This window comes from Mesocricetus auratus, unplaced genomic scaffold, assembly GCF_017639785.1.
Source record: "Mesocricetus auratus isolate SY011 unplaced genomic scaffold, BCM_Maur_2.0 Super-Scaffold_6730, whole genome shotgun sequence".
Lineage (NCBI taxonomy): Eukaryota > Metazoa > Chordata > Mammalia > Rodentia > Cricetidae > Mesocricetus > Mesocricetus auratus.
In genome coordinates, this window is record NW_024429184.1 from 18,382,109 (window position 1) to 18,406,201 (window position 24,093).

General features: G+C 45.6%; 1 protein-coding gene across 1 annotated transcript in view; it reads right to left on the reverse strand.

Moving 5' to 3' along the window:
• Positions 1-1,130: 1,130 nt before the first annotated feature.
• Positions 1,131-24,093, reverse strand: part of Aco1 (aconitase 1) — a 46,297-nt gene continuing 23,334 nt past the window's right edge. Inside the window, exons 5-21 of the mRNA XM_005078868.4 lie at positions 23,858-23,927; positions 23,555-23,738; positions 22,981-23,120; positions 20,696-20,867; positions 19,517-19,617; positions 18,556-18,672; positions 17,338-17,497; positions 15,947-16,082; positions 15,182-15,266; positions 14,325-14,481; positions 12,398-12,522; positions 10,554-10,658; positions 9,381-9,523; positions 7,963-8,110; positions 4,759-4,881; positions 3,219-3,404; positions 1,131-1,918 (exon numbers count right to left, since the gene is read on the reverse strand). Coding sequence (XP_005078925.2) covers positions 1,805-1,918; positions 3,219-3,404; positions 4,759-4,881; positions 7,963-8,110; positions 9,381-9,523; positions 10,554-10,658; positions 12,398-12,522; positions 14,325-14,481; positions 15,182-15,266; positions 15,947-16,082; positions 17,338-17,497; positions 18,556-18,672; positions 19,517-19,617; positions 20,696-20,867; positions 22,981-23,120; positions 23,555-23,738; positions 23,858-23,927 — 2,266 coding nt within the window. The 3' untranslated portion in view covers positions 1,131-1,804. The remainder of the gene's footprint in view (positions 1,919-3,218; positions 3,405-4,758; positions 4,882-7,962; positions 8,111-9,380; positions 9,524-10,553; positions 10,659-12,397; positions 12,523-14,324; positions 14,482-15,181; positions 15,267-15,946; positions 16,083-17,337; positions 17,498-18,555; positions 18,673-19,516; positions 19,618-20,695; positions 20,868-22,980; positions 23,121-23,554; positions 23,739-23,857; positions 23,928-24,093) is intronic.

Consider the following 24,093-nt stretch of genomic DNA (forward strand, 5'->3'; position numbering starts at 1 on the left):
AGGAAGCAGTGAAGAGTCGGCTATGGAAGACATGGGCGAAAGTATTGTAAGCCATATATGACGCCATGGAAGGACTTCATTCAGGAGGGAGGAGCTTAGGAGCTCTGTGGTACAGCAAGGTGACTGCTGCTAATACCTGTAACACATATTCTTTCAAAAATATATTCTTGGAAGTATTCTCACCACAAAAAGTAACTATAAAAAGTTAGTCACTCTACAATGCTTACATATTTTAAAAAGTCATGTACAAAGTAAATATAATTTTTACTTTTCATTAAAAAAAATACTTAAAGAGACACAAGGCAGCCCCTGCCACAATGGAAATTTTAATCCCTAACAGAGGCGCTGGCTGGTCTCAGGGTTCAGGTAACACCCTGAGCTCTAGTTCTCATATGAGGAGGAAGCTAGGCTTACAGTGTGAGAGCCAAGGGAGTGGCAGCAAACCAGCCTCCAGGGAGAAAAGAAGGTGTGTGTGTGCGCGTGTGTGCGCGAAAGATGGATGATTTATAGTCTGTGGCATTTGTTACGGCAGCAGAACAAGGCATGCCATGAAATAATTCCAGTTATGAAAATGAGTGGACAGATCTTAGGTCACCAAGATCTGTTGCTGTGACCAGGGTAGAAGGACCTTTCTTGTCCTCTGCTCAAACAGACAGCTCACACACTGGCTCCTGGAGGTCCCCTCTGTCTGTTGTTCAGATACAGTGATAGAAACAGCAGACAGGAAGGCCTTTCAGCTGACACACTGGCTCCTGGAGGTCCCCTCTGTCTGTTGTTCTGATGCAGTGATAGAAACAGCAGACAGGAAGGCCTTTCAGCTCACACACTGGCTCCTGGAGGTCCCCTCTGTCTGTTGTTCAGATACAGTGATAAAAACAGCAGACAGGGCCTTTCAGCTGACACACTGGCTCCTGGAGGTCCCCTCTGTCTGTTGTTCTGATGCAGTGATAGAAACAGCAGACAGGAAGGCCTTTCAGCTGACACACTGGCTCCTGGAGGTCCCCTCTGTCTGTTGTTCTGATGCAGTGATAGAAACAGCAGACATGAAGGCCTTTCAGGGCTCACATGGCTTTCAGCATCACAGCACTGTGGTCACATTCCCAACAGAACTCAATTCCAAAGGCAACACATTTTCATGAAAATATATTTAATCTTATCCAAATTAGAAATCCCGTCTCTCTCCCAGTTACTGTCAAACAAAGGCGCCCTCTCAACAAATGTTGAAAATGGTAAAAGGTGATCTCTCTCATGCTGATTGGAAGGTACATAAATCACATACTTTTGATGGTTGACCTATCCACCAGGTCTTGGCTCATCTAGAAGGAGAGGATGACGTCACTGCTATGATTTGAACATAATGAAGTTCTTGCTATGTCAGTTAACACTGGTGTAATGTACAGAGGAACAGGTTCTCTGCGGAAGGTTTCACTGAGCAGAGAACAGAGAAGAACAATACAAAGGGTAAGAGACCTGTTTGAGAATATTGGTTAGTGTTCAGTTGAAGATTAGTCAGGGTGAAAATCAATGTCCAATGATCAGTATCTTAAAGACAAGGTAGTTTTCTTCTTGGTATTACCGACCTTCCCATGATTCTAGATTTTAAATTATAGAAAAACATGAAGAGATTAACAATCAAGAATGTAGAAACTCCTGGCTGTGTCTCCAGGAATGGCAGTGCCCCCTTGCTCATCTTGGCAGCCCCTCCCTAGAGGTAGAGGTGACTGCGTTACCAGGCCTCCGCCAGCTGGGGCCTGGTACCTCGTTGGGTCTAGCACCAACGGTGGGTCTCCTGAGAGGCCAGTACCTACTGGGCCATCTTGCGGATCATGTAGTTCAGGATGCCTCCATTATGGAAGTAAGTGAGTTCTACGTCAGTGTCGAACCTCATCACGGCCTGGAAGGTCTTCCCAGTGTCCAGCTACAAAGACAAAGAGGCACAGAGTTGCTGAATCAGGAGACTCCACTTGGCTGCCCACGAGCCTCAGTTAGAGTGTGGCCCACATGGCAGCAGGACCAGCAGCATAGGACGGGTCTTTTCTACACTCAGCCAGACCTACTGCATCAGCATGCGCATTTCAACAAGACCCCCGGGGATTCATGTGCCCACTGAAAGTTGACAAGCTGCAGAATTAATGCTGTGGGTGAGAGGCCCTGGGAACAAGGCGGCCTCCCAGGACAGCTGCGGTGAGCCACACTGTGAGGCTTTCTCCTAGTCTTTTCTGGATGTGCTCTGGGCAGCAGGGACCACTGAGGTTGCTCCTTTGGTAGCTCATCCAGCTGCTCACTGGGCTCATCCTGGGACCCCAGCAGCTGCCTCTGTAGTGCTAAGTCCCCCTGGGACTCTGGGGCTGGGCACTCTATTTTTGCCTCCACTAAGGATGTGTTATCACCTCTGTTAGTTTCTTCCTGCTGCTGTGTAAACTGCTGAGACAAAGCGCCTTAGAGAAGGAAGGGTTTGTGGCTCCAGGGGGGGAAGGCATCAGGGTGGAAGGCATGACAGCAGATGGCAGGAGGCTGAGGAGCAGGAAGCTGAGAGCTCACCTCCTCACCCACAGTGGAAAGCAGAGGGCGGGAATTGTGATGGTGACTCTGCACTCTCAAACCCGGCCCCAGTGACACACCTCCTCAAGGCCACAACTGAACCCCCCCCCCCCCCCACATCACCACCACCACTGGTTACCAAGAGTTCAAGGGCTGGAGACTAAGGGACATTTCTCCCTTAAAACACAACCCTGGGGCTAGTTAAAGGATGAGGTTTGCGGAAGGAGTGCACGAAGGATCTGCTGATCATATTTTCATTAAAAAAAAAAAAAGGAAAATTTTGGATACCAGGAAAGTATCACCTCTGAACTTTCATCACTATTCTTCAGGGTGAAAGAGACTGAGAGAAGGGGGCTGGTTGGGGACAGGAGTTCAAAACGGACTGATAAACACTATGAATTAAGACAAATATGATGCCAGGTGGTGGCGGCGCACGACTTTAATCCCGGAGGCAGTGGATCTATGAGTTTGAGGCCAGCCTGGTTTACAGAGTGAGTGCCAGGATAGGCTCCAAAGCTACAGAGAAACCCTGTCTCAAAAAAAAAAAAATCAGCAGGTATTACCGTATGCCGTGAGGAAGGTGGACAGTACCAGTAGGCTTCATATCTAGTGTCACCCCCAGTTAACTCCCCTCCCTCCACTAATTTCTTCCTCCTGCCTGCAGAAGCTCTGCTTACCTTTATTTGAACCTTCATGCGCGGCTTAAGGTTTTCAGGAATGTTGATAGTATACCGTTCTTGCCCCGTGAGTCCCAGAGAGTCTGCAGTTTCACCGGGGAGATACTCAAGGGGGATCACCCCCATTCCGACCAGGTTACTGCGGTGAATTCGCTCGTAGCTCTCTGCCAGGACAGCTTTGATCCCCTGATGTGCCAAAAGAGAAGTTTGGAGACAGCTCCATTTTTTTCTTTAGGAGATACACAAAAACTTACAAATTCTTCAGAAATTCTCACAGCCAGATTCTAAGTACCTGCTAGTCACTTTCACCTAAAACGCCGTCTTCTACTCACAATTAACTTGGTAGTGGGTCTGATCTGATTGCCCACGACCCACCAGCGATCTGTCAGCATCACTTGCCTTCTAGCCTGCTGGCGAGAGCGCTCAGCGGGTAAAGGTGTTTGCCATCAAGACTTAGGTCCCACAAGGCTAGAATCAGCACAAGTCATCCTTCCTCTCACTGTGGCTGCATGTGCTCTCATGTGCATGCACCTGTGTATACTCCGCTCCGGTGACATACTAAATACATAGGATTTCGAATAAAAGCGCCTGCTCTTGCTTTAACCCACTTCTAAAGGAGCCCAGCTCCTTACTGCCCCCTTACGGTTTGCAGTGCACTCCTTACATCCGCCGAGGACAACAGTCTTAATAAACCATGTGTCGGAACCTGGAGTCATGTGAGAGTTCTGAGTGCCTGTGAACACTCCAAGAAACCAGAGTCTTGTGACCTCAGTTTCTTTAAAACATGGAATTGCTCTCGGAATGTGTTCTGTGCTCCTCCCCGGTGTAGCAGATAAGAGTGAGTTTATTTCAGATTACTCATTATTGCTTGCTGTTGTTATTCAAGTCAATTAAATGTTTAAATTATCCTTTATAATCTCTATGGTTTTGCCACATACAGCTTGTCTTTGTGACTGTACACAGCTTGAACTCATGTGATCTTTCTTACCACAGTATAAATTGTCTGAGGCTCTGAATAAAGTTGGCTATTGCGTGAGGCTTCAGTCCCCCTCATTTATTGGCTTATTCTCCCAGGTTCACTGCCTCTAGAGGGTGACAATTATGAAAGCCATGCAATTTTTTCTACATATTAAAAAAAAGATAGCTGAATATATATTTCTGAATGTGCTAGCCCTCACAGGCTTTCCTCCAAAGCTAACTACAGATACCTACAGAGCTGATGGCTGCCAGTCTCGGGAGCCAGCTCTCCTTTGAATTGATGCCCTTTGAGCAGAAGGAGAAGCAGGCTGGGTGAGTATCACAGACTTCCTTCAAAGTTAACTACAGATACCCACAGAGTCGATGGTGCCAGTCTCGGGAGCCAGCTCTCCTTGGACTGTTTCCCTTTGAGCGGAAGGAGTCTAGATCCAGACAAGCAGGCTGGGTGAATATCACAGGCTTTGCACAATCTGCTCTCCCCTAATGTTTTAGACACAAAGCCACAGCATTTCTTCCCAAGCACCTTCCCCGCTCCCACAGGAAGCCTCTGCCCCATACACACCAGCAGGAAGGGGCCCTTGGCTGCCCAGTCTCGGGAGCTGCCCGAACCGTACTCTTTGCCAGCCAGAACAATCAGGGGAAGTCCAGCTTGCTGGTACCGCTCAGCAGCATCGAACACGTCAAGCTGAGGAAGAAGAAACACAGTTAAATCGATGAAAAACTAAAATTCTGGCCATGGGCTTGGTCTGTAAGTCCCCAGTTAACTCTTCTGCTCATTTCCACCAAATTGAACTTACTTCTGACTCAAATGTAACTGCTGTGCAGTTTTATAAATTCAAATCCTAGGGCATCAGATGAAAAAAGGGAACTACATTCCATTTTCTTTTCCTTCTCTTGCACTGAGTAACCATTTGAAACTTAAAAGATAAAGCACCATGAAGTCTGGGTTCTGGCCCAATACTAGAGGCCCAGTAGAGGTAGTAAAACGGGAGATGGTATGTTTAGAAATGATATCAAATGCAGTCTCCTTGCCCCTCTAATGTGCAGGCCAAGACAGAGGCAGCAGCAGTATGCATGGAACATGAAGCAACAGGCCAGGCAGGGTCAGCTAATTTAATAAACGAAAAACATCTTCCACAAACAAATTTGCTTCTCACAAGATATTCTGCTGAGCTGAGAATTCCCCAGACATCCGATAGCTGGATCACTGGTGACTGAAGAACAATTATTTGTCCACAGATAAGCAGATCAGAAAATAAAGGTCCTAAAAGGGAGTTAATTGAAGGAGCTCAACAAGACGTTAGTTAAGCTCTAAAATGGTCTTTAACTAAACATGTTTATATGCTGGTGGGTGGGTGGTGGGGCTGGGGGTCATTTCATTTGTTACCACCTGAATCTGGAAAGTTTCTATGTCTTGGTTAGTCAGAACTCATGGATATGGAAACTGCTACACTACAGGAAGTGCCTTCCCTTGCCCAAGCCAACAGGCTGGATCAGAAGCAGATAACCTACCTGCCACCACAGTGCTTGCTAGCTATGTGAATTAGCAGAGTTTGTGTCTCGAAAAGTGCTTTCAAGATTGTAGCGCTCAGAATCCCCCAGGGAAGCAGCTCCAGTTACTGTAGTTCCTGTGTTTGTACGGCTTTTCCTAATTTCTATTTTTCTTAATTTCAAATGTTATGACTTGGCAATCATGTGGCTAGTGTTCACTGGGCCTTTTCAAAGCATATTCCTTGTGTTGTTTAAGTAATTTGGTAATTTCCTTTCTGTCTCTCTCTTAAAAGATGTATTTAATTTGTGTGTATGGGCCCAAATGTATGTATACCATCTTCGTAGAGCTGCCTGTGGCAGCCAAGAGGCTTCAGGTCCCAGGAACTGCTGTTGCAGGTGGCGGTGAGCAGCCTGATGGGGGCGCTGGGAACACCCTCTGCAGCAGCCAGCCTCAGACTGCTGAGCCTTCTCTCCAGCTCCCATTTTGTTTGGAGGTCCTCCCAGGAATCAGATGCTACGCTGTGTGAGTTCAGTCCCTCTTCTATATTCCCAGAGGTTTTCCAAAGAGATTAGCCTTGCCTTTGAATATTTTAATGCTTTCTTCGTCTTTTTCTTTAATGAACAAAGATCTTGGCTTGTGATTGTTATTGCTACAAAAACTTGTTTTGTGGTGATGATTGTTTTCCTTCCTTCCTTCCTTCCTTCCTTCCTTCCTTCCTTCTTTCCTTCCTTCCTCCCTCCCTCCCTCCCTCCCTCCCTTCTCTCCCTGGTTTATTGATGGTTCTGCATGTCATGCAGACACCACCCAGAAGTGGACAGCTACAGCACTAGTACCCCTTTTGAGACAACCATGAAAAACACCAGGGAAGGGAAAATCTTCACAGTACATATAGTCATACCGTTTGGTAGGAGAAATGGCCAAATGTGCAATTGTTCACTGATTCATGGGCAGTAGCCAATGGACTGGCTGGATGGTCAGGGACTTGGAAAGGACATGATGAAAATTGGTGAGAAAGACATCAGGGAAGAAGTATGTGAATAGATCTCTCCAAAATGGGCAAAGTATGTGAAGATACTTGTGTCCATACGAATGTTCATCAAAAGGTAACCTCATCTGAGAAAGATTTCAGTAATTAAGTAGACAGCATGACCTGTTTTGTGGATAGTCAGTCTCTTTCCTCAGCTATCCCTGTCAATGCCCAGTGGGCCCATGAACAAATGGCCACAATGGCAGAGATGGGATTATTTTGTGTCAAGTTGGCCTGGGCTGGATCCGTGTGAGCACAAATGTGTGCATCTCTGTACTTATATGTGTTTGTTGTGATTTTTCTTCTCTTTGTTTGCTTTTTGAGACAGGGTTTCTCTGTGTGCCCCTGGCTGTCCTGGAACTAACTCTGTAGACCAGGCTGTCCTGGAACTCACAGATCTGCCTGTCTCTGCCTCCCAAGTGCAGGGACTAAAGGTGCTACCAATGCTTGGCCTCTTTGTGTGTTTTGTTCTATTCTGATGTGCTTGTTTTGTGGATCTGGATGGGAGGGGCACTGGGAATTCAGAAGTTGTTGTTGGGGAATTGTAATCAGGATATGCTGTATGAAAAACAATCTATTTTAATTAAAGAAAAGAAAAAAGAAGGCAGCTGGCAGGCCATACTCCTTGGGGATCTGCAAATGTGCTACTGTCCCAGATCTTACTGTCCATCCCATTTTGTTTTAAGCCTTGAGCCACGTATGGCTGGTGTTATTTCTAGGTCAAAAATTTGTAGGAAGTCCCAGAGAGGTAAATAACTGGTACTAGGACCCCAACTCAGGAGGCTCTGAGTACAGAGTCTACCTCACACACCCACATCCAGGAATAAACAACTCCAGCATACACACTAGCCTCAAAAAACTCCTTCAGCACTGGGCAGACCTCAAAGGGCCACCATGGTTTTTCCTTTTGCTTCAGATGCAGTAGATTAAAACAAATACCAGTGGGGACATACCACAGATCTTGATAAATACCCTGAATAATCTGGAATTTAGTCTTCAAGTACTTATAGTATATATGAAATTACACTGAGAGATTTCTTTGAGCACAACTTCCATGAAAGGAGACTTAGTTGAACCACGGTACCCAACTACTAAGCAACAAGAGGCTGTAATCTCCATCATGATAAATGGCACACCAATGGACGCCTAGCAAGAACTGTAGTTAGTCAGATAGGCTGCAGCTGTGAAGAGCCAGGCTCCTAAGTCTGACAGACAGTGGTTTTTAAAGGAAGAGAGGCTGTACTCACACTTTCTCCTGAAGGAAAATGTACAGTCTGAGGTGCCTGTTTGTTCAGAAACTTGTTCAGTAAGCGAATGTTTGCAAATGTTCCCCGTGCCATGATGGCGTCATTTCCTCGGCGGGAGCCATAAGAGTTGAATTCTCGTGGCGTCAGGCTAGTAACAGAAGCAGGCAGAGCTCTTTACTGATGTGAGTAAAGAAAACGTAGCTTACACACAGACGAGAAAATGCCATAAACCCAACATGTTACTGAATCTGCCAGCTACTGCCAAAGCTTCAACTGGAGAGCCGGGGGCGGAGAAGGGCAGGAATCAGCACTCTCCAGGGCCAACTCAAGAGTCTTTCAGATCTGGATAGAAAATTAGAAGAATTCTACAAGGCGTTTATCCTCTTAACTCAGCAGGAAGCTCACACAGCTCCATGTAAGATGAAACAGGGAGGCCAGTCAGATGGATCGGAGAATGGAGACAACTAAATATGTTCCATAAACTAACCATAAGTAGGCCTGAATTTGTCCCTGAATAATCAGGGCCTCAAGGCAAAAGGAAGCAACACAGTGGCAAATAACACACAACTTTCCAGAGGAAAGAATCACGGCAGGGCTAGAGGCACAAGAGCAATGTCTGTTCCTGTATCTTATGCGTGAGAACCAATGGGAGGAACTTTGTGATGCCGAGGACAGCTTGTTCCAACAGGCACAGTAGCCAGTTCACTGGCCTGCTATTTACAATAGCGGGGTGAATGTTAACACTACTAAATAATTAGACCTATATGCCTCAGAACCTCTGAAATCCTATTCAAAACGTTTCAGGTTTGTGCATTGGGAGTAGGGGGACATTATATGCTTGCACTCATTTTCCGAAAGAGCTCCTATGTCAAGCCAATCACCCCCTGAGAAAATTTGCTCTGCTTCTCAAGTTTGCTCCAAGTCCTCTCTCCAAGGGAACTGATTCAAAAGGGTGGACAGAAATGAGGAATTTTTGAGTCTCATCAGACCTGGGGCCCCAACCCATCGTCTGTACTCAGCTGGCAGCGGGCGATGCTGATGTGCCTCCGACACTGGCATGAATGGGGCTGAGTGGGGAGTGAGGCACAGTCTGGGGGCGGCTCTGTCCACACTGTGTCAGCAGGGCACGGTAATGAATGCCCGGTTATACCACTGCTGGGCCTCACACAGGCTCTGCCGTGCACTGGGACAGGGCTGACACCGAGCCTAGGGCATACATTTGCTTAGGAAGCTGTCACTCCTGGACACTTGTGATTCATGAGCTCTCCTACGGTGCTAACTAGGCAACAAAAGCAGGAAAAGAAACTCAGTAAAGAAAGAAAACAGTGTGATCCCAAAGGCATCGTGCGAAAAGAAATGCCAGATTCACCGTGTTTCCTCCCTCTGGCTCCAAGTCTTTCTGTCTCACCCACACTTACCCTCTGTTGGTCAAGTAGCGAGCAGCAGGACTGTTTCTTGCAATGTTCCCCGCCGGAGAGATGTGGTCTGTTGTCACGGAATCTCCTAAGTTTAGTAGCACATAGGCGTCCACTATAGACTTGGGTGGCTGGAGACCTAAAGTCTACAGAAGAATACACAAGCTAGCATTTGCCAGGTTTTCCAGACAGATCACCAGGTGAGCTCAACCAGGTGGAGCAGACTGAGAGCTCTGCATCAATGCATGGACACTTCTAGTTTACCGGCTTACAGCCACGATGCTGACGATTAGAGTAAGTAAACATTCGCATCTGAACCTTGGAGAGAAGGTCAAGTGCCGGCACCGACCCTCAAAGGCCATGGGAATGCAGCTGCAAGGACATCCTTCTGCAGCTGCATGCATTTCTTTAGATGTCAAGGACGGCTGGGATTCTGACTTCTCCTCCCACCCTCTCCACAGCAATCCAGCATGCAGTATAAGATTTAAATAAATATGGCAAGTCCTGGATATTCTCCTGGACCAGTCCCGCAGACCTTAGCTGGTCTTCATCTAGGTGGTGTCTACTCACTGGAATGTCTCTGCACAGTCACACAGAACCTCTGGCCAGAGAAACAGTGCCCTCCCACAACATCCCCGGCATTATCTGCTTGAGGATGCAAAGATTTGACTGTGATGGGCAGCCAGCACAAGGCTGTGGGGTAAGATTGTACAAGGAAAAACAGCTTTCAAAGCACTTATGTTAAAAATAAAAAGCCAGGGGCTGGATCGACGGCTCAGAGGTCAGGAGCACCAACCGGTCTTCAATTTCCAAATGGTGGCTCACAACTGTGTAAACTCAGACACCTTCTACACTCCCTCACACACACTGTACACACGTGGTACACAGACACACATGCAAGCAAACTACTCATACACAATTAAAACAAAAACATGTTAGCCAGTAAGACAGCTCCAGATAAGTGTTCTTGCCACCAACACCAAGCCTGGTAACCTGAGTCTGGTCCTGGACCTCACTGTGGAGGGAGAGGACTCAGCAAAAATTGTCTTCTGTATTCTGACGTCCACACCTGCGTCATGGCACACCTGTGCCCATGCTCACACACGAACATCACAGATGCACAACAATAAATACAATTTAAAAATACATGACACCAAGCACAGTGAAATATCATACCAAGTTTTCGAAGAACGGCGGTGACTTAATGTATGTAGACTTGGGGTCCCAGGCGTACAGCTTCTCTGATGGGGCTGCTAGAGCGTTCCAGCTTTTGTTTACCGTCTCAAATAAAAAGGGGATCAGTCACATTCCAGGCCAGGAAAAACTTGGTACACAATGCAAAACATCCAAAAGAGGGCTACTAAAAGCCACTTTGATTCTAAGCCACACACTAAGCGGTTCCTGGTTTGTTTGTCTTGCTGAGTGACGGGACTCTTAAGCAAGCCCTGGCAGACAGGCAGGACCCTAACCCTGCAGGCAGCCCCTCCATGAAGACGCCACCTTCTTACTGTTGCTCTGATGGTAACTATCTACCATGATCAACCGTGAAGGAGCCGTGGAGGCAGTGCTGAGGGAAGCCTCCAGCTAAGGGCCAGGGGGAATTGGGGACCTCAGTCCAATCCCCAGGGTGGCTCTCAGCAGATGATGTCACCCCAGATGGGATGACTTTTGCTTGTGCAGGCCAAGGCTCCCACTGGCTCTGCACACATAGAAACAAAATGCTTTTGCTTTTAACTTGCTAAGTTTTAGTTACATATATTCCAATATATGGGTATATATATATACATATTCTTTTTTATGATGTCATATACAGGAACACAATGTCCTAGGGCATACCCCCCATTACCCTCTCATGTCCCCCTCCAACTCTGACTGCATTCCCTTCTTCCAACCTAATCTCCCTTCTTTTTCATGCCTTTTTATCTCTGCTGAGTTTAATTAGCATTGCTTGTGTGAACATGGATCAGGTGATTTACTTATCACTGGATACCTTACCACTGACTTCACTATCAAAGGAAACGACTCCTCTTCCTCAAGCAACCATTAATTATTGCCAATTGCTCCTCAGGAAGGGATGGAGCCTTGTGAGTCCCACCCCAGTCCATGATGGGGCCAATAGATAATGAATATATATATTTATTCCAGGTCACACGGATGCTAGATAGCAAAATGACAGTCACTGTGTATTTAAGTTGGCTTGAATTTTTTTCATGGATCCCTTAACTTGATCTTTGCAGAAACATACTCAATCAGATGGCTGACAAAGCTTCTAGATACTATTTCCCAGTGAGTAGCTTGTGGAGGGGGCAGTGAGAGAATTCTGTGCCGTGACCCCTGTCCTACAGTCTTGTTCTCATTTCAAACTACCCGCCTCCCCCATCAGAAGACCCTGGCCAGCAGGGAAGGCTGTAACTGAGGCTTGGAAAAGGGACTCAACCCCAGTTATTTCCTCCCATTTATTTATTTATTCGTTTATTTATTTTGAGACAGTGCCTCACTATGTGGACCAGTCTCCAACTCCCAGAGATCCACCTGCCTCTGCCTCCCAGTGCTGTGCTGGGATTAAAGGCGTGCGCCAGCATGCCTGACTTTTCTCCTATTTTAGAATGTACAACTTTTTGTTCTCATTTCAACAAGTTGACACATCATGGTTTTAATACTTTTTAACATTCAGATGATTTTTTTGAGAGGTATTCAATCAACGGACTGCACGCGGTGACAAAATACAGTGACCGCCATGGTCTTCAGCACAGGTGACATTCCAGGATGTCTGAAAAGGGAGTGGAACTACCAGGGAGATGGCCCTAAAGACTGTCACTGAGGCCGTGTGTCACATCCCTGGCCCAAGCTGCATCAGTGGGTTTTGTAGAAAGGTGAGTTATGGAAGCAGAGAAACCCTAGCCCTGCCCCAGTCAGAGGAAGAGATAAATGTCTCTCTCTGGTTCTTGCTCCTGTTGGCCTCAGGGCGGCAGTGATGACACAAAGTGAACGGCGCATTTGTGCACTGTGATGTGACTCACCTCTATTTTCTGATATACCTCCTTGAACATCCCAGGGATAACATACTGCCGCTCCACCGCCTGGATCTCATCTCGAGTTGGCCAGATATCCTTCAGAAATACTTGCTGGCCCTGTGCATTAACCCCTGGGGAAAACACGTTACTAATGAGAAGTTTCCTCTAACACCCATTTTCATTATTGCAGTCAGGTCTGTTCCTCCAGGAGCTGTGCAAACAAAGACCAACTCTCTTCTTCTGGGTCACATTTCCATCAACTGATTAACACATGGCCTGGTCGTACATGCTCTCTTATTTAAGACAGTTATGTATGGACAGTTTGGCCTCCAACTTACAGGTTTTGTATTTGTTAACTCAATTGACTATAGACTAAAACCAGAAAAAAGAGAAAGTGCCTGCATCAAACCTGTATGTTCCCTCTCATTATTCCCTACACAGCATGTATGTAGCACTGACACTGTCACAGGTGTAATGAGTGACTAGGGATGGTCTGTCTGGGCACAATGTGAAATACTTCGTTATTTTCTGTTAGGCACTTGAGTCACTGGCAGACTTCAGTGTCCTCAGAGGTTCCCGAAGCCGGTGCTTCATGGACACTGGGGAAGGTGTATAATTCTGTCATTAACTGGGGACTTGGAGCCAACAGCACACTAATTCGTAACTGAATGAAGCATGTGCCAGTGCCAGGGACATCACAGGTTTCTTGTGTAGAGAACACTGGGCACTGGTTCAGTATTAAGCTCCAGGGTAATCCAAAAAAGCAAAATCATCACAAAAACTACACAAAAAGTAAAAAAAAAAAAAAGACACTAGCTGGACTGTGAGAAGCGCATTCGTTTACTTACAGACTAGGAACAAGAAGGCAGAGGGATGCTTTCGTCTGTGCCACACTGAATGTGTACTGTAACTCAGCTTCCACCCTGTGCTCACCCGCGAGGGGGCCAGGGCAGCACTAGGACACCGACTGTAAGGGATGCCCTCCACGTTATCCAATCTCCTTGCACTGGACCATCAAGAGCAAAAGCCCAGACGAAGCAGAGCTTTGAACTGAATTTGACCTGGAGCGTGCTCCTATAGGGTCCACAGTGAAGTGAAGCCTATCTCAGGAGTCCAGGAGGCAAAGGCAGGCCCTCCAAAGACTCCAGAGTGGCAATTTGCTAATACGTTTGGACCTATATCCTTTTTGCTACTTACTGCCCCCCGCAAAAGTCTTTCCTTTGTGTTTTGGGTGTACACTGAAGAGCAGTAAAAAGATGTCTCTGTCTCCTCTGTGAGAGCCAAAATTACATTTTAATTACTAAGCCTTAGAAAGCTATGAAGCAAAATGCCTCTGATCTGCAAGCCCCTTGCCCAAGGACAATTAGTTTCTGAAGTGCTGGAGGCTACTGTTTATGGGCGATAACAAGCCACAGGTTTTCACTCCCCTGAACAAGTGTGTTCGACCCATCTGCACGGGATGTGCTTGATCACATGTAGACGGTAGGTGTACATCAGGATGTATGCTTGCCCCTGATTGAACCTCATGGGAAATACTTCCGCCGCTGTAAACCAGGACTCGGCCATTTTTTTCTGGGAAATCAGAGATGGACCTGGCCAGGGCCCATTCACTCGGCCAGTATTTAATTAAAGCTTGCTTCAAATTTGGCTTTAAATTGTGGTGGTTGTCTTATTCTCAACCTGTGGGCTTAACACTCTCTGGAATCTTTGTTTTTAGAGACAGGGTCTCACTGCGTAAACCCTGGCTGGCCTAGAATTCCCCTCTAGAGATCTGCCTGCCTCTGCCTTCTGAGCACTGGGAGTAAAGACATGCACCATCATCACACCCAACTCTCAAGATCCCACACTTCATTTTGTACTAACAAAAGCAGTAGCATCTTCCTTATAGTCATATTTTACAATTCTGGAAAGAGTTACGGAACCAAAATCTTACCCAAAGGCTCTTTCTCAAAGTCAATCCTGATGGTCCCAGCGATTGCGTACGCTATTACTAATGGGGGAGAGGCTAAGTAGTTGGCCCGGGTGTTGGGATGGACTCGCCCTTCAAAGTTCCTGTTCCCAGACAGTACTCCAACAGCTACGAGGTCTCCCTGTGTGAGGCAAGAAAACTATCACTTTACAAAGGAAGGCACTGCCTGGTCTTCTCACGTCAGACCAGTTTCCACGTCACGTGGACAAAGCCCTCAGACAACCTTCCCTCAGTCTCCTGATGCAGGGAGGAGAGAGGGGAGGGTATCCCAGGGCAAATGCAGAGTAGTGGTCAGTGATTTCTGGTCCTGAGACAATACCAGATAGGTCAGCATTTAATATCACAGATTTTGCTGCTACAGTCTTAGACCAGGTGAGCCCACCAGAGGCTGACAGCTGGAGAACGCCATACCGACAGATCAAACGGTGCTTTTCAAGGCTACAGATCTATGGCAACAGAAACTAAGCCAATACGATGTGGTTTTCATTCATTTCTAAGGAAATTTGGTTAATAAACAGCAACAAACACTTTAGCCCTTTGTAGTCAAAGCCAGAGTGCACTGAACCCCTGCGTGGGCTTAGGTACTGCTTAAGGCATTTTATTACCATAATTCTCAAAAACGGCTGCTATCACCTCCCGTTTACAGGTGTGGAAACTAAGGCACAAACTAGCTAGTGTTACACAGCTAGTGATTTCTCCTTGTGAATTTTGGTTCTGAAGACCATGCTCCTCTTACCATATCCCGATTCCAAGGCATACAACTTGCAGAATTTGCCATATGTTATACGAATGCAAATAAGAGGCCTGCAGAAAGCCATTACCTGAGTGATCGCCTCCACCACAGGTTCAGGAAGGGGTCCACTGTTGCCAATGCAGGTCATACAGCCATAGCCCACTACATCAAACCTAGGTATCAAACAAGGCATAGGAAATGGTTACTCTCAGTGAGCCTCTCTGCTGGAATACTTCCCAGAGCCCACAGCTCATAGAGCAACAGCAATGGAGTGAGTTTAGGACAGGGACATTTTTAAACTTGTAACACAAGGAGCTGAATAATCTAGAATATTTAAAAGCTGAAACTAGATGTGTCATTTAATATCCCCATCTCCTATTATTGTGCATTTCCAAAGACTTTTGAAGGTTATGAAACTCATGGAGAAAGCAGATGTTATACAAACTAGTAAATAAAATGGTAACTGGAGGAACTGTCATGGTGACTAATCACTCATCTGTCTCAAGGACTAGAATGTCTGCAGTCAAGTACTTATTTTTGGGCCCACAGGCAGACTCAATTGTCCAGCCACACCAGCCCACGGTTTTTCTCAGTAAGTGAGGAAAGGTGCCCTCTTCTGGGGAAAGGAGGGAATGCCACACGGGAAAACAGGGTTCACTCTGATAAACAAGGGCAACCATCCCAGGAGCCTCAGCAACTGGAAAGCTAGGGTTTAAGTCTATCTACCACGTGATAAAATGCTGTGAAAGAACATAGGATCAGATAAGGAGACAGCTGCACACAGGTGCCAGAGCACTAGGACAATGGCTGAGGCATGAACGAAACAAAACAAGCAAACATAACCCCTCCTCACCCCAGCTGGGACAGGTAAGGCATGACTCCGCTCTCTCGAAGGTAGTAGGTGACCACACCACTTCCGGGAGACAGGCTGGTCTTGACATAAGGCTTCACACTCAGCCCCGCTTCCACAGCCTTCTTGGCTAACAGTCCTGTGAACAGAGACACAGCATGAGTGGTTATTTATTCAGGCGTTAAGAACACTTTAGGGAAAGGCCAGGTTTTTTTCCAGTTACACTTCTTGACCAATAGGTCAAAAGTTCACTACCCAGAGACAGTTCATGTACACAGCAAACCCAAATGAGTCATGGAGATGAAGCAAGACACAGGTGGGCTTTTGTTCCCCCTATTAAATAAGCCCCAGCCTGGCATGGTGGCGCACACCTTTCATTCCAGCATCTGGCAGGCAGAATCTTTGTGATTTAGACCAACCTGGTCTTATACAGCAAGTTCCCAAGACAAAACCAACCAGCCAAACAAAAGAAATAAATCCCAAACTACTTAGGGATATCTTATGAGCTTTTAATTTTTAGAGGGAAAATTCTCTAAAATTATGTTTGGATTTAGATGGAAATTATAAGTGGAAAGGCCTTGTCTGAGATACACGAACTGTGTCCCGATTGGAAGGGAGCATAGCCTATAGCACGTCTAGACCACAGATATTCCTAAAGCAAAGATCAGAGCCTGGGTCCCCGGTCAGGACTGTAAAGGAATGGTGCACGCTCTGACTTAGGAAACATGACAGCTGAGGGGAAGAAATGAGAGGAAGGAACAAGGCAGCTGCTGGTGTTTCCCGAGAAAACGGGTTTGCTCCAGTTAAATATGGAAAGTTTAGTGGTAAAGATGAACTCTACAAAGGTTTTTCTTACAGGCCATTAAGAAAGAACTATTGACCCTGGTCTCTGGACCCAAGGGGCGCTCTCAAGGGCGATTAAACATCAGAACTCAGGGGATCTTTTAACACTGGACTCTACATGTAACTATTAACTACCTCACCGCATTGCTCAACAGGCTGGCGCACTGAGACTCAGCAGCCAGTGACCTGTGCCCTGGTGCAGCTGCAACCGCCAATGAATGCACAGGACAGTGCAAAGTCTCACTGCTAGGGGCTTACAGGCGCAAGGTCTGTGACAGGACAAGAGGTTCGTTTCTATTCTGTCTCAGGTAGGATCCAGATTCTGGTGTTGGCAGAAACCCAGCTTCCTTTGCTCCCCTCTGCTTATTTTCTGTGCTAATTACAAAAGAAAAGGCTGTCTGTCACGTGCTATGAATTCTACTTCAAATATTTTGCTCTGGATGCTTTTGGCTGTGTAGGAATTCTCTGGGCCAATCTGTCTGTACATCTGGAAATGTAAAACTCTCCTCCCACATCCAGGAGACCAAGAGGACGGAACCAGATGCCCTCACCTGCTCCTAACATCACGGATGGATTGCTGGTGTTTGTGCAGCTGGTGATGGCAGCAATGACCACAGAGCCATGAGCGAGGGTGAACTCACTGCTATTGTAGATAAATGTCTTCTGGTCATTGTGATGGTCTGGAGCAACTTGGAAACCTTTAAACCCTTGCTGTGGGAAGGGAAGGTTGAAAATAGATGAAAACTGGGCACACACAATCTGCTACTAAAAAGAAAAATACATGTGATCAAAATTTTCACTTTGGAAGAAGTCTGATAGTAATTTTAAGTGCCAATTGTTAACAAAATAAATACTCCTATGAGTAAACTTTGAAATAATCCAGAAATTTTAAATGTCTTTTTATTCTTTTTAGATATTTACAAAGGCAGCCTTGAGTCCTGAATCTTGCTCAGCAACAAAATCAGTAACAATCACTTTCTTCCCTTCTTAAGAATAACAGACTAAATCTATTAACAGTTCAAAGTTAGCCTGACTGAACTATGGATTCTGATCTCATGGAAATTTGGAGAGAGGTGACTTGTATTAATATCAATTTCAACAACTCTAATCAGTAATGTAAGATACAGCTGAACATCTGGTATAATGCTGATGCCTCATGGATAAACTCTACCTCACCCTCTCATTTGGGAGAGATTCACTGAAAATTTGAGTATCAGTCATCACGCTGGGAGCTCGTGGGTAGCAGAGTGATTATGATGCAATTATAATGACCTGTACCTTATGCTCAAAGGTACAGGTCAGTAAGGGAAATCACACATACGCAAAGAGCTTCAGGCCCCATGCCATGGATTTCTAAGTGAGGGAAGATGACTTCCTGCCAGAGGATGCTTGGTGCCATGTTACAGAGAATGGTATCTGAGCAGAACTTTATGGATTTGGACAGAATAGGATGTCAGGGATGAAGCAGACACATGCACACACAGAGAGGCATGAACAAAAGTCTGGGGACTTAAAGAGTCTGTGTGAACTGGGCGAACCACACTGCAGGAGGTGGGTTTTCACATGAAAAGGATTTATGCATACACACGGGTTGTTTTTAGGCAGGTATGTGCTATAGACAAGCTGCTGGGCCCATAGCTAATGGGAGAGTCATGAAGGAGTTTAGGGAGGAGAAGAAATGCCCCTGCACCAGGCTTCAGGAAGACCCATCACAAGGTGGAAACCTGGACACAAAAGAGCAGGGTACAGGGTGGAGTCCAGAGACCTACCTTGGCCCCAAGGCAGCTTTCAAAGTCCTTTCTCATGTCAGACACGGCCACTTTGTCCTGGGGTCTTTTCGGTCCACTGCAGCAAGGCACAACTGTTTTCAAATCTAGCTCCACAACCTGTTCACCCAAACCAAAAGCAATTATAGATTCTGTAGAGAAATAATGCAATCACACCATACACCTTCGAACATCCCAACAATAAGCAGCCAAATAAACAAGCTGGCTTGTTCTAAATCAGGGGCGCCCGCAATGCTTTTATCACATCAAAAATTAATTTCCCAATACTAACATGGGCACCGGAGCAGCATGGGACCGGCAGGACTCTTGGTTGCCTTGGAGACAGGGCAGACACCGGCTGCCTGCTCTCTTCCACTTGCTGCTCTGTAGAGGAGCTAACACATGGCTTTTAGGTTGAGATGGGCTTCCTACTGAGGGATATAGCCACAAGCCATCACTGCAGAAGACAGCTTTCAACTCAGTGAGTACTTCCTTCCCTTGAGGTACATGAAAACTGGGACCCCAAGTCTGGGTTACTCTCTAAATCTTGGCTGCTTATGAAAACATGGACTCAGTTTGTACCCCTAGAAAATAAAGCAAATCATTGGGTAAACAGAACCACTGACATGTTCATGCCTTCATTTCTTTCCAGGACTATAACGACAATAGGCATGGCTTTTAAATAGCAGCAGCTGTCTAACAAAGCCTGCCATGCCTAAGTGTCAATCAGTAGTTGGGGGAGGGAACACTCAATTCACAAAGGTTAGGGTAACAGTCACATTAAGAAGTTACTTTGATATGTTATGTGCTTAACCTTTTCATTTTTCACAATTTACCACCTCATTACCTTATAAAGACAACACAGTGATTCTTTTCCCACAATTGTTTTAACCATAAAGAAACACAGACCACTGCAACTGTATCCTCAGAAAGAAGAAACAATGTTTAGAAGCTGCTTTTATACCTGAGTGAAGTCTGGGTCTTGAGAGGAGTCATTGAAATCTCGAAACATTCCTACAGCCTGAAGATACTTTTTAATGTGCTTTACTTTGTTCTCCTCACGACCTAGATGACATTAGTAACAAAGGAACATGTTACTATTTCTGGGTTAAAGACTATAAACCGAGAGCCCACCTGCAGCTCTGTAGGTCACCATCTAATGTGCATACACACCAACACCTCTGCTCCTTCAGCTTCTGGACTGCTTGTTATCAGGCACCATCTGCTCTGCCTACCAAAGCAATGTGCACAGACCGGATTCTGGCTCTATGTACAGACCGGCTTCATCTTTTTGGTGAAGCCCTCATTCAAGAGGATCCTAAGCCTGAGCCCACTGCTGAGTGCTGAAGGGCACCCATGCATCTGCCCTCAATTTGCCACAGTCACTCCTGGCATTACTTTGTTAAAATAATTACCAACCACTCACACTTCTGGCTCATAAGCACTCTGGTGTGCCTGGAAGTGGGTGCTAAATGCTTCAAATGAATTACTTCTAACTCTGGTCTTTTATCATGATCCCACAAGGCATGCACTATTATTATTTTCATTTACTGATGAGGAAATGCTAGTGTAGGAAAATTATTAGGTAACTTCTCTAAGGAATACAGCTAGGAAATGATAGAACAAAGAACCAAATTTGCACCCAAAGTCTAAAGTCTTAATCCTCAGTGCGCTATTGCCAGAAATACAACCTGGAACCCACTGCTGTGCTGAGTACGATGGCCACAGGCTTTAGTCTTGGGTAATTACACTGCTCTGATTCTGGGTTTTCTATCCTATTATTTAATCAAGTAATCCATCAGTTTATTCTATCAATGCATGAAGGGGAAGAGGGTAAGCAGATACCAGTGCCTGGTACCCGACAGGCCCCCCAGAGACAACAGTTACCATCACTAAGATCTCTTGTGCTAATATACAACAAGCGGCAGTTGAAAAGCAATGTATACATCTGGGTTGTGGGTACCAGGGAGAGTTTTTTTTCCCTCTTGGCTATCACTTAGTTCATTTCACACCTCCTTAAATCCAACTACATACTTTGTCTCCACAGAGAGGACAAGTAAGTCTAACACAAGAGCATGGTGTGGGCAGAGGCAGAAGGCAGGGCTGGGATTCTCAGGGGCTCTGCTCTGGGCCCTTCACTTACCCGTCTGCAGCAGGTACACAATGCTAACTTCATCAACGGGGAAGAAGGCTGCAGTCGCGCCATACTCGGGGCACATGTTGGCAATCGTAGCTCGGTCAGCAATGGACAGCTGGGCCACTCCCGGCCCGAAAAACTCCACAAATTTGCCCACAACCCCAACTTGCCGGAGGTGCTGTACAGTAGAAACAATAGGGAAGTTGGAGTCTTGACAGCCCATGTTTAAAACAGAACTATCTCTTTGCAATGCTCCCTAAAAGGACTGGATTCCAGGATGGCAAAGGGATGTAGCTATGAGTTCTGTACCAATGTTAAAAAGGCCATTATGGGCTGGGTGCTGGTGGCACATGCCTTTAATCCCAGCACTTGGGAGGCAGAGGCAGGTGGATCTCTGTGAGTTTGAGACCAGCCTGGTCTATAGAGTGAGTTCCAGGACAGGCTCCAAAACAATACAGAGAAACCCTGTCTCGAAAAACCAAAAAAAGAAAAAAGAAAAAAAGGCCGTTGTGACGTGAACAAGGAGACTGAGAAGTGGGCAGGTTGGTACCTTACTAGTTCTCCACCAACTTACTATGCATCTGAGAGTGCACCAAAATAACTCTTATTTCTTAAAAAGAGAGAAAAAGAATGCCACAAATACGAATTACACCAAGATTAGCAGTTCCAAATGATAAACATTCAGAATGAAACACTGAAGGCATTAAAAAATTACATTCTTTCAACTTAGATACACTTAGTTCTTACACAATCAGGGTTTAGAGTTGATTGCTTTTAAAGACAATGCACACACAGTTCTTGCTGTCACAAATCCCACAGACTGCCATCTCCCGTCTTCTCCACACGAGCCACCAGCCAGGGCTGACGCTCCGGGACTGGCCCGTTAACTTTACAAGGAGGGCAGTTTCACAGACAGCTAAGTTCATGGAAAATCCAGTCGGTTACGTGCATTCTTTCACACATTTGAGGTGAGTCCTGTTAGTCCATTTTTGAAAACTACTGTGACAATCTGTGGTATTAATAAATCCAATTCTAAATTCCATAAAAATCAAATCAAAGACACACTTGTGGCCTTTATATCATGAGGCCTCTACAAAAGGCCTCTATACCAAATGACCAGCAAAAATTATTTAAAATAAAGACCATGAAACTACCTTTTTGTTTTATTTTGTTTTTCAACACAGGGTTTCTCTGTGGATAGCCCTGCCTGTCCTGGAACTTGCTCTGTAGACCAGGCTGGCCTTGAACTCAGGAATCTGCCTGCTTCCGCCTCCCAAGTTCTGGGACTCAATGCTTGCACTAAAACCGGCCAGGTGAAAGTACCTTTTTTGTAAAGCAAGTGAATCAGACACAAACACAAAAGGATTCTTGCAAGAGTTTAGGAAAAAGCCATAATAATAACTTCCAACTTGTAGTTACATCTGTTGCAATAAAGTAACTTACAATAAGAGAGAAAGTTAAAATAATTCATGGAACTAAGTTGCTATTTACATATAAAAAATCCAGGTGGGGCCAGCAAGATGGCTGGGTTGGCAACTTGATGCCTGGAAACCACAAGGTGAAAAGATAGAACCAGCTCCCAAAGGTTATCCTTGGTTCCCCACATATGCCATGGCATACCTCAAGCACACACAGAGGTAAAAATGCAATAAAATTCAAAAGAAAAAGAAACACATGGAAAAACTGTAGCAAAAGTGTAAAATATGTGTGGGACTAATTTTCAACCTTAAGACAGTGGTTACTTCTGGGAAGGATAGGATCTTCTGATCAATACATACATGCTAATTCTAGAGATACTCACAAATTATAAATGTACCCTAATTAATAAAAACAGCCTCGGAAGCAAATCTGACAGGACATTCTCAATCTTGGTGACAAGACCCAGGCAAGAGGCAGAGGCAGGTAGATCTCTGTGAGTCTGAGGATAGCCTGGTCTACATAGTCAGTTCTAGGACAGCTGAAGTTACACAGAGAGACCCTGTCTCAGAAAAAGAAATGGTGACAGGAATATGAACATGATTTTAATTTCTGAGTACTTTATGTCAAAACTTTAAAAATTAAGGAAAAGAATAAAGATAACCACCATCTAAACTCAACCACAACAACCCTTTTTAATTTCATTTTATTTTTATAATCTATCAATATACTGTAACTTAGGCTCTCTAGAGCACACCCACTCCATTAAGTTTATTCCCCGTTTGTCATTGGCTTTCCAAGAGGGTGTGTGTGTGTGTGTGTGTGTGTGTATCATTTTATATATATATAAAATTTACATATACATATCTCATTACCTTGGTGATGGTGAGCACGATGTCTGTGGATGTTACCAGAGGGTGGGGCTTCCCCATCATCCTGTAGCCGATCACCTGGGGAAGCACCATGCTGATGGGCTGACCCAGCATGACAGCTTCTGCTTCAATGCCACCTACACCTGCAGTGAACGCACAGCAGAATGTTCATAGCCCTCACTGTCCCTCAGTCACAGACTCGAGAAACCCAGCCCGCACGCTTACCTGGTACACAGCTGTACTTCCCTAAGGAACACTCGTTTTTCTCTATTCCCTCTACAGAGTGCCCTCCCCCAGTACCTGGACTAAAATCTTTTCAGTGCCACACTCAATAGAGAGTAGATTTAGGAGGCTCTGCTGTTAAGGAACACCTAGTGGATTTTTACTTATGCAAATGTCCTTGAATGTAATTCAGTTTATTTTTCCAAATAGAAAGTCTTGTTTTCTAGGCACTGAAAAATACAGCAGTAAACAAAGCAGACAAGTGCAGCCTCCCTGTGACAATGTAAACACGTGCAGTGAAAGAGGAGTGTGCCCCAGAAGCGCATACGTGACAGGAACACGGGACAAGACTCACCCCAACCAAGAACTCCCAGACCATCAATCATGGTAGTGTGTGAATCTGTGCCCACGAGGCTGTCCGGGTAATAACATCCATCCTGATCAAATACTACTCTTGCCAAATACTCCAGATTCACCTGGTGAATGATTCCTGAGCCAGGAGGAATAATCCGCATATTGCAAAAGGCCTGGGAACCCCACTAGAGTTGCACAACAGAAAGAACACAGTGAAGACATTTTAACTTGGTCAACTGCACACCTCTCCTCAAGCCCCACACACATGGAAAACCAAATGGTGAAACCAAACTCTGGCCCATACCTTTAAAAATTCAAATCGTTCTCTATTTCTTTCAAATTCTAGGTCTTGATTCTTCTGTAAACTGTCTGCCCTGTCAGAGAAAAAAAACCAAATGTATAAATTGCAAGGCTTCACATGTCACCCCTCCAATCTGCAGGTGATGAATCAGCCGAATAGCTGGCAGGCTGGTAGACACCGATTACCAGCTGGAAAACTGAGCTAAGCTGTAAAAACGTAACAAATCACCGGGTTCAAGT